The sequence below is a fragment of the Panthera tigris genome, chromosome B2 (genome assembly GCF_018350195.1).
Source record: "Panthera tigris isolate Pti1 chromosome B2, P.tigris_Pti1_mat1.1, whole genome shotgun sequence".
In the NCBI taxonomy this organism is placed as follows: Eukaryota; Metazoa; Chordata; class Mammalia; order Carnivora; family Felidae; genus Panthera; species Panthera tigris.
This window is the reverse complement of record NC_056664.1, coordinates 1,762,718-1,773,234: the sequence shown is the minus strand read 5'-3', so window position 1 is coordinate 1,773,234 and position 10,517 is coordinate 1,762,718. Positions and strand designations below refer to the sequence as shown.

Sequence of the window (10,517 nt, the reverse complement as noted above, 5' to 3'; positions counted from 1 at the left end):
GGGCCCTTGCCCTCACCTTTTCATAATTCTGCCAGAATTTATATGAGTCCCAGGCCTTCATCGCACTGGTGAGCACTGAGTGCACGTGGGGGTGTGTGTGGGTGAGGATGTGGTTTAAATTCTACATCCCCGCTTAATGCTCCAGAAACCCTTGCCGTCTTGCGACTGGCCTGCACGGGCTTGGCCAGTGTGTCAAAAGGCTGCCAGAGTGCGGGAGATCCCAGCGTCCGAGACCAGAACCTCACACACTAGGCATGATGGCACAGTTACCGGCCTCCTCCCTCTTCCCTCTTCTGCTAGTCGGCGTCACGTGCATGAATCCCAAGCCCCCAGAGAAGGTGAAGGTGAGTGAACTCCAGAGGGGGTGGGGCGAGGCTCCAAGGTAGAGTCACCCTTCTGTCCTTCTGTCCTGCGTCAGTCATTCTTGCAAGACTCCCACCTCCGCTTGCTTTCTTCTTGTGCTTTCCATTAACCTTTCTTTTCTTCTTGCCTCTTCTTCAGTCCTATAAACGGTGTTCCTTGAGCCGAATCTAGGTAGGGAAGAGGCTCCTTACTCCGGTCCTTGCTCCTCTCCGTCTCCATTTAGGGTCGCCTGGATACCCTTCCAGCCACGTCAGGATCGGCCTCAGCTGGGCCCCAGGCAAGGCTGGCGCGGGCATCACAGTGGGCGGCAGGGTTCGGGGGAGACCGTGGGCTAAGTCATCTCAGTGGGATGCCCACGAAGAGGAGGAAAGAATCAATGTGGAAGTTTTACAGATGGATAAAGTCACAGAGCTACCAGAGAAGCATAAGTCACGTACAGAAATAACTGGAGGACTGAAGCAACTGAATTTGGAATCAAGTCTTGGATTCTGGCCTCAGTCTAGTCCCATTTCATGGCTCCGTTGCCTTATTGAGGCAACGTGTGTGTGTCTGTGTGTGTGTGTGTGTGTGTGTGTGTGTGGCGGTGGGAGGACAGCTCAGGGATGGATAGCTGGGATCTAGGTGACTTGGAGGCAGAATGGGATCATGAAGTGAGAGGCGAGCAAACTCTCGTCCTTAGCGGGGGGATCACTTTTGGTCACCCTTCACCTCTGGCAGCCTCTGCCATCTCATTATGAAGTCGTGGGTGACAGTGTCTACCTTGTGGGTGGGTGAACAGTAATTATGACACGTGCGATGTGCTCAGTAAAAGGCAGCTCTGGAAAGATCTTCCTACTGCTCTGAAATTGACCAGAGAACGCTCTACTTTTGAGACTTGATGTGCTTTTCTGTCACCGCGTGCTGCCTGGTTGGGTATGAAGGCCCTGGACCCCGGGCTGTAGAATTTGCTCAATGAAAAGCTGAGTCTGGAGGTAGAGGAGACCTGTCATGTGGACTTAGATACGTTGGAAGCAGCACTGAGCTTCAGCAGTGAGTACCGCAAAGGGCTTTCCAGGCCCAGAGTCTCTCAATCCCCACACCCTGGTACCCAACATGATTGTCATTGATTTTCACTGCGGTAGCAAAGGGGGAAGAAGAGAAGTCATGAAAAATGTTCAGCTAAGCACCGGCACCACGGACATGGAGATCGATGCTTTCACACAACATTCTCAGTTTTGCTGGCCTGCGTGTCTCTGTGCACTTAGGGGAAAGCGCAGAGGCCTGCTTCGAGGAGGCAGCCTTCTGACCAGGGGCAGGGACTGAGGCCCGCAGCCCGGTGTGCTAGCAAGAGCAGCAGCCGGCCAAGAAGGTTGGAGAAAGTCCGGTTTTGTTTGTGTGGCATCGGGACCGGTGCTGGCTGGCTGGCTGGCTGGCTAAAATCCTTTCTAGTCCCTTGGATTTCCAGGGAGTCTGGGTTAATCCTACTTTAAATCTGGACCTTCCTTATCGCATTTCGTCCTTCTCCCCTTTCTCTGACCAGTTCCTCTCTGCCTTTGTCTCACCATGAGGCTTGGTAGCTTCCTTTTCACACTCCCTGGATTCTGTGAGGCTGTGCTGATGAGCACTGTGGAGTCCAGACCCTTTGGGTCCCTCGTGGACTCTACAAGAATAGAGTGGGGGAAGAATAAGGCGAGATCTGCCTTGTAGAGGAATTGAACCTAAAATCAGGCGGCGAGAATGTCATGTACAAAGTATTTCTGTTATATGGAACTTATTTGTGTCACATAGAATCCTGCTCAAGTATGCTCAGAAGATCCGGGGAGGAACAGGACAGACGGAGCCAGTGATGAAGGCGAGAATTCGATTCCTAGAGCACCATGCGGTGGGGGGCTGATTATGTGAGAGCAGCTGCTGCTGGACAGATGTTCGCGGCACCAGCGGGTGGTCTTGGGCTCTCGCTGTCCTCTACTGGGAGCTACAGAAGGAGCATCACGGTGGTGGCTTGTGAAACCATCACACGAGTAAGAGAGACGTGAGGGACAGAAGTATCCCAAGCAGGGCTGATGTTAGCTTCTAGAAGGTAAAACCTGGAAGGCCGCTTGAAGAGCTGGTGGCAATCTAGATGAATGTCTTCGTCTTACCCGCAGGGGAACTGAGGGTCAAGGATGAGAACGGCCCAGGTTCACAGGGAACTGGGGAGCAGAGCTGGCTTTGGATCCCCAGGCCGGAGTTCCTTCGACACCACGCTGATGCGCGGAGCAAGCGGTCGGGAGGCCTCGGGAAAGTTACAGAAGTGACCAGGCCGTCCTCAGATACATAAGCCATCCCACACCTGCCCTTTGTGGGAGAGTCTAGGCGGGACACCTTCAGTCCAGAACCAGCAAGAAGCCTCATTTCCACGGAAGCACAAAGGGCAGCGAGCTTTTCTCTTTGGCCTCCCTTACTTCGTGAATCTCTGCTCTTTTCATCTCATCCTGGCACGTTTCCCGGCGCCCTACCTCTGCCAGGATGACGGGAGGGGACATGACCGCCTGCTGCTCAAACACCATTGGCTGTCCAGTCACAAGACATACGTTTCCATCGTGTCGTGGACGCCTCAGACAAGCCCTGTTTGTTTGCTGGTTTGTTTTCAGTTAATGCAGCCGATACCGTTTGAGGGCGCTGACAGATTTCACAGGTGTTAGGAACCCTTACTAATATTATCCTTTTAAAAATCTTCCAGATGGATTGCTACAAAGATGTGAAAGGCACCATCTACGAATATGACGCCCTCACTCTTAATGGAAAGGAACACATTCAGTTCAAGCAGTACGCGGGCAAGCACGTCCTTTTCGTCAACGTGGCCACCTACTGCGGTCTGACGGCTCAGTATCCTGGTAAGAATTCAGAGCCACTGTCCTTGGGATCACAGTTTCCTGCTCAGCATATTCTAAATCATAAGTAGAATTACATTCTAATTACGCCTTGAAGTAAATCCTCACGACCCAGTGATTTCATTCCCTCATGTCAGGAGCCAGCAAGCAATGGCCCACGGGTCGAATGTGGTCAGCCTGCTTCTGTGAACAAAGTTTTATTGGGACACAGCCATGCCCATGTGCGTCCATACTGTCCGTGGCTGATTTACGCCTCAAGGCCGAGTTGAGTAGTTGATGATAATAGGGATGGAGACCATCCGGCTTGCAGAGTCTAAGGCGTCCACTGTCTTTATACAAAGTTTGCTGAGCCCTTCCCTACATCCTGCCTCTGCTTTGCTCCTGAGATTTCCGGGAGAATAGCATATATCTGAGGACTCGGGGCCTTGCCGCAGATTCCAGAAGTCTTGGTAAATACGAGACAGCATTGATGTTTTTGAGACTTTTCCAGGGTAACTTGCGAAGACAGAGGCGGCGGGGACGGGCTGCAGCTGTGTCTGTCCGGAGAGCTGGCCCAGCAGGTGGGGGTAGAGGCGAGTCGTCCGGCTGCACCTCAGGGTCTCCTGGACGTGGTTTCCCCGTCTCTGTGCGTTACTCAGGGAGCGATTTCATCTTTCTCGTATCTTCGGCCATGTGGTTTCGAAGCCGGTGAATAATGAACAGGAGAGGCACTTCTTATGTTTGAAGTAATAAGAGTTTCATTTTTTTGTTGTTTTTGATTATGTTGTGTTTTGAATAGGTAACATGTTCACAAGGCTCACAAATTATAGGAACCAAGTCTAGACTGAGAAGAAGTCTTTCCAGCTCCTTGTCCCCCTCTCTCTAGATGACCGGTGTTATGTTTACAGAATTCGCAAATTCTTTTTTCTGCCCCCCCCCCCATTGTAACATAATGTAAATACTGCTTGTCACTTTGCTTTTTGTTTTAATGAAGTACCTTATGTATTTATTTATTTATTTATTTTAAGTAGGCCCCATGTCCAATGTGGGGCTTGAACTCACAAGCCTGAGATTGAGAGTCACCCACTCTACTGACTGAGCCAACCAGGCATCCCACTAAAGTACTTTAGAGTTCCGACCACCTCCTCATTCTTTTTAAAGACTGAATGACACTCTATTGGACCATAATTCATTTTACCAGTTTACGGTGACTTTAAAAATTCATGTATTCAGTTCCCACTCTGTACAGAACAGACAAGGAAACTGAGGAATAGTTTCCCAAGGACTGAAAGATGGGATTCCTAATTTATTGTCTCTTTCCCAGAGCAAGTGATCATGTACGATGACTGAAGACAGGTAGGAAGGATGCAGGGAGAGGTACTGGGGAACCGTATGGAATCAGGAAGCCAATCTCCAGTTCGTAAAGAAAAAGGAAAGAAGAAAGAAAAGAAAAGGAAAGGAAAGAAGAAAGGAAGGAGGGAGGGAGGAAAGAAAAGGTCTAAGAGGAGGCTCCTGTTGACCAGTTGGTTGTGGAGAATCTTCGTGGGACTGGCTAGTGTCTGTCAGGGCACTGAAACCATCTAGCCCAGAAAGGGTTAACAAAGAAGCTGATGACAAAAATCTGAGCAAAGGATGGGAAGACAGTGGAAGGAGGCAGGTGCAGGCTTGTGTGTTCCGGCATGTTGGTGAGGACTGACGTAGAACATCCTGAGGATGTTGAAGAACACCGGGAAGCTGGGCTTGGAGTTTCTCTGGCTCTCTCTGCCCATCAGGTCTATTTCCTGCTCCACCCAGGGGACCCAGTCTGTACAGAGGAGAGAAGCCCATTATCGTCGTCTGTGTCTTTTTCTTAAAAAAAGAAAGAGAGAGAGAAAGAAGGAAAGATTGGGGCACCTGGGTGACTCAGTCGGTTGAGCCTCTTGACTTTGGCTCAGGTCATGATCTCTTGGCTCGTGGGCTCAAGCTCTGCATCGGGCTCTGTGCTGCCAGCTCAGAGCCTGGAGCCTGCTTCGGATTCTGTGTCTCCCTCTCTCTCTGCCCCTCCCCTGCTCACACTCTATGTCTCTCTGTCTCTCAAAAATAAACATTAAAATTAAAAAAGAAAGAAAGAAAGATTCAGTCCTGCAATTAACCAACCAGGGAAGGCAAACACTTTTTTTTTAGTTGTGGTTAACAAAAGATATAACATAAAATTTACACTTGTAACCATTTCCAAGTTGTAGTGACCAGTAGTGTTAAGCGTGTTCACACTCACAGATCTGGAGACAAACCTCCAGAACTTTTTCATCCTGCCAGACTGAAACCGAACCCATTAAGTAACCCCTGCATGCACTGTCCATAAGCAGTCACACCTGTCACAGTCCATAGTAGCCTGGTGAGGTTTTGAAGAGTAAAGATGACTGGGGGCCAACTCAGAAGAAGGGCCAGAGAATTCTCTGGGATGGGACCTGGGCATCCCTGCTTTTCAGGAAGGGCCCTCTGCTGATCCTGATGTGCCACAGATTGGGGAAATATTACCCTATAATAAAATTATTATAAATAATAAAATATTTATTATAAATAATAAAATTATTATAATATAATAAAATATTACCCTATAATAAAAGCCCAATAAAGGGCTTTTGAATGCGTGTCTGGAGCTCCAGCACGTAACTCCAGCCCTGTCACTAAAGGTCTTTCCAGCTAGAGACTTTTCCTTCCCTGAGCCTCTGTCTCCTTCTCTGTAAAATGGGTGGCTCCATAGATGTTTCTCTACACAAGGCAGAGTCTCCGGCCAGGCCACCAGACGGTCTCTTCTCTTCCCACAGAACTGAACGCACTTCAGGACGAGCTGAAGCCCTGGGGCCTGGTCGTGCTGGGCTTTCCCTGCAACCAGTTTGGGAACCAGGAACCAGGAGAGAACTCGGAGATCCTTCCGGGGCTGAAGTGAGTGCCTGCTTGGGCCCACAGGAGGCCTCTGCCCACCTTTCTTCAGTCTGCGGGGCATGTTCACACGAGGCTTCCTGGGTCGGGGGTGGGTCACACCGACATCAACTTTGTCCTCCCCTGACGTGGGTCTGGCGGTATCTGGACACTCTCCTTCTCCCTGGGAGTGAGGTCTGGACGGACCGCAGAGGAGCAGGACAGCAGAAGGAGCCGGAACGGAAGCAGTGCAGGGGCACAGGCTCAGGCTGTGGAACAGAGACAAGTTGCGTGAATCAGGGAGCCTGATGTAAATAAAGAATGGCCTTATTAAAAAAAAAAAAAAAAAAAAGAGGTTAGAGTGGGAGAGAGCCAAAGCATAAGAAACTCTTAGAAACTGAGAACAAACTGAGGGCTGATGGGGGGTGGGAGGGAGGGGAGGGTGGGTGATGGGTATTGAGGAGGGCACCTTTTGGGATGAGCACTGGGTGTTGTATGGAAACCAATTTGACAATAAAATTCATATATTGAAAAATAATAATAATAAAAAAAAAAAGAATGGCCTTATTTCCCCGGGCCCTGTTTTCTGTATCTGCCCTTCTTCCTGCCCTTCCCATGACCCCCAGCCCCGGGGCCCCCCACAGCCTTCTCTCCTACACTCTGGAACTCTCTGGCAACTGTGAGTCATTGCAGGTATGTGCGTCCAGGGAGAGGATATGTACCGAATTTCCAGCTTTTTGAGAAAGGGGATGTGAATGGCAAAACAGAACAGAAAGTCTTCAGCTTCTTGAAGGTGAGTGAGTTACTGACCCAAACCTCTTCTTCCCTCTTCCCTTCCTTACAACCGATGTGGTGGAAAAGGGTCTCATGCCCGCAAACGGGATGAGATCTTTGCAAGAGATCTCCAGCTCAGCAGAGGGATCGGGGTTTCATTTGTCCATTTATGAAGCTCTGGCTTTGGTGACGGAGAGCGCTGTGTAGAATGACAATGTTTCTGAGGACCACCCTGCATGGTGAATTCATTCATTCAAGGTACATTTGCGGAGTCTCAGGCAGTTTCCTAAACAATACAGATAAAAAGAAGACACAGTCCCTACTCCTTGATGGGTTAGTATTGGAGAGGGAGACGTAGAAATCAACAGGTTAATAAGTGCCTTTGGTAAAACGCTGACTTTTAGGTACAGAGAACTGGAGGCCACTTTTAGGCAGCGCCGGCTCACGTCGCGATTTTTATACGCTCTCAGAAAATGGAAGAAAACAAGACAGTGTAAGGATGGTTTCGGAAACTCAACTGACTTACAGGGCTTCCCGTTAGTCTCAGATTAGGACGTATATAGAATTTATTCTTACGGTAACCTTTTTTAAATTAAATGATGAAGTGATGATGTTTCTGAAAGGTTTTGTTATTTGATGAAACAAAATGTGGAACTCCATGTTGGTCCCAAAGATATTTGTGAGATGCTTCTGGTCCAGGAACCCTGAGACCTGGAGAAGCACATTCTAATCTAAGCCATTCACTTTGCAGAACAGGAAACTGACAGCCACAGAGGTGACGTGTCTTACCCACAGCAGCATGGCTGTGTGATCACAGGGTCACCGGGGGGCAGGAGGGGGGAACAGACTCTTCCTGTAATACTGACAGCCATCTTAAAAAAGATTTTTTTTTAAACATTTATTTATTTTTGAGACAGAGAGAGAGAGAGAGCATGAACAGGGGAGGGTCAGAGAAAGAGGGAGACACAGAATCCGAAACAGGCTCCAGGTTCTGAGCTGTCAGCACAGAGCCTGATGCGGGGCTTGAACCCACAGACTGTGAGATCGTGACCTGAGGTGAAGTTGGACGCTTAACCCACTGAGCCACCCAAGCGCCCCCCGACAGCTGTCTTGATGGTTGCCATGGTGGCAATCAGAGTTGTTGAGAATCACAGGAAATCAGAGTATCTAGGCATGGGAGGGGCGGATTCCCCGTGGGGGAAAGTAGCAGGAATGATGCTGTTTCTCTGTTCCTTCTCTGCTCCAGCTCTCCTGCCCTCCGACCTCGGATCTTTTGGGCTCACCAGACCAGCTGTTCTGGGAGCCCATGAAGGTCCACGACATCCGCTGGAACTTTGAGAAGTTCCTGGTGGGGCCCAACGGGGTCCCTGTCATGCGCTGGTTCCACCAGGCTCCCATCAGCACCGTCAGAGCGGACATCCTGGAGTACCTGAAGCAGCTAAAAACGAAATAGGAATCCCGTGTGTGGGGCGGGAGCCATCCTGCTTCTTACCTGAAGACGTTTTTAGAAAATTCCGTGTTTCACTACGCTGTCTTCCTAAATGGCCTCCACTCGACTCAATCACTCTATCCTGCCGAAGTTCCCCCTCCCTACCAAGTAGGTTGATGCTCAGAAGGCTGCTGCTGTTTCTCCTTGTAAGAGTACGGACGTGGGAGAAGCACAAAACACTGGAAACCCTACATCCTCAGACGCCTGTTACAGATGGCATCACTCCTATCCGTCAAGGGAAAATCAGCCTTCCGTGAGGATGGGTCAGTCTGCCACAATATCCTGGAGAAGTGCGTTCCTAGACACCACGTTGCCCCTGCTCTCTCCACCCGACAGGTGTAGAAAGAACAGTGGGGTGGTAGCCACACAGTCTGGGTTCCACCTCATAACGTTTTCCCTCCCCTAAGGACAAACACGCACTGTCAGTTCCCAAGTCTTTTCAGATCATCGTTCACCCGTGACACCCACCGTCCCACATGCACACCGACCTGTCATTCTGGTTTAGGAGCCCTGGGGTGGAGTGGGAGCAGGGGACTGCCTCGCATGAAGGGAGGGGCATCTCCAGAGCCTCCCTCTCACTTAGATCCTACAGAAACTTTCCTAGGGTCTGACGTCTAGTGCACTCAGGCTACGACACCCGGGCCAGGCACCCTTGGAAGGATGGGCTTTCCTCTCTCCACCCTACGTTCCTCAGCATCACAGCCAGCCCTGTCCTGTCCCAATAAAATGTTTTCTGCAGCACCTGGCATCACTGTGGTGGTTTTTATACCTTGTCCTGTGCTCAAACTTGTCTCCTTTCTCTGTTCTTTCTCACTGTAACTACCAGAGATGGTGTGTTTCCCAAATTACCTTAACTCCTTGCCTAGAAGGAACTGTCCTCCCAGATCCTTGGAAGGTTGCCACCTGGTGGCTCTGAACTGTCACCCCTGATTAGGAGTTGTCTCAGGTCAAAGCCATGTCCCCTTTCCAGGGGCAGCTTGTATCCAATTACAGTCAGCAGAGGGTATAAAAGGCAAGACCTGACTTCCCAACTTGGGACAGCTCTGAAGGGCCCGTCCTAGCTGCGGAGACCCCCAAGGGTCTGATGCCTTTGTGTTGACCCTGAAGTAGTGTTCCAGTAAACTCTGAATGCAGATCTCCATCTTTTAGTCCCTACAGGTAACCAAAGGGGATCTGAGACATAAGATGCTAAAATGAGAGTTAATAAATTTTTTTTCTAGTCTTTACTTGCTTTACAGAGCAAGACAGAGTATGAGCAGGGGAGGTGCAGAGAGAGGGAGACACAGAAGCCGAAGCAGGCTCCAGGCTCTGAGCCCGATGCAGGGCTCAAACTCACAAACCATGAGATCATGACCTGAGCCGAAGTTGGATGCTCAACAGACTGAGTCACCTAGGTGCCCCATATATATACATATATAGATATATATATGTATAGATAGATAGATAGATGATAGATGAGAGTTTTGAAGCTGAACTGTCTGCTATCTGGCTGGCAGTGTGGGGGTGGGGGGAGCACAAACAACCAGAATACAGACCAGCAGGTGCAGTTTTTACAACTCTCACCAGACATGCACAAGGCGGTCACACTGGTAGCTCCACGCGCTGGTGAATGTGATGGATCACTTGAGAAATGTGAGAGAGTGGTACTTTTGAGGTGATATTATTTTAAGGCAATTTTAAGGTTGTTCTGAGAAGAAATTGATGCTTTGGAGGGAGATGCTTAAAGGCTGAGGGTGACCTCTCACCAGATAAAGGCTAACTGTGAAAACCAGAGTGCCTCCCCAAGAGGAGATAAAGAACTTCTCATATCCTGCAACTCAAGAGCACAAAAGGCAAAGGTTCAGGTTCAAGACTTAATCGTAGGAATAGGAGGACTCCAAAGAAGGTTAAATCCTCAAACCAGATTACTTCCTATGCTCAAGTCACATGGCCTGGATTGGAAAAGAATAGAACCTTGAGGCATTGGATGGATACATCTGGTTGGATGCATTAGAACATCTAAATCCCCAGATTTTCCAAGACCCCCAGCCCTCCTTATTAAGGGTAAGCACGTCCTTCTTGCTTGGTGATAATGCAGAGGCTGGTGCTCTGCCAAACACCCATTCAATATCCGCCCAAAAAGAATTAGATTCCAAGGGTTCCTGATCAAGGGGCATGAA

At 49.5% G+C, this 10,517-nt stretch overlaps 1 protein-coding gene across 5 annotated transcripts; it reads left to right on the top strand.

Moving 5' to 3' along the window:
- Nucleotides 1-159: 159 nt before the first annotated feature.
- Nucleotides 160-9,096, top strand: LOC102967445 (epididymal secretory glutathione peroxidase). 5 transcript variants are annotated; one of them, XM_042985452.1, is made up of 6 exons: nucleotides 974-1,392; nucleotides 2,131-2,194; nucleotides 3,065-3,218; nucleotides 6,002-6,119; nucleotides 6,789-6,888; nucleotides 8,116-9,096. In XM_042985452.1, exons 2-6 carry the CDS (start codon nucleotides 2,189-2,191, stop codon nucleotides 8,320-8,322), a joined length of 585 nt encoding a protein of 194 aa, XP_042841386.1. In that variant the 5' UTR covers nucleotides 974-1,392; nucleotides 2,131-2,188; the 3' UTR covers nucleotides 8,323-9,096. The 5 variants fall into 5 exon arrangements, with proteins under 5 accessions (XP_007092781.3, XP_042841386.1, XP_042841388.1 ...); XM_042985453.1 differs by lacking the exon at nucleotides 974-1,392 and adding an exon at nucleotides 1,436-1,711; XM_007092719.3 differs by lacking the exons at nucleotides 974-1,392; nucleotides 2,131-2,194 and adding an exon at nucleotides 160-344.
- Nucleotides 9,097-10,517: the final 1,421 nt, after the last annotated feature.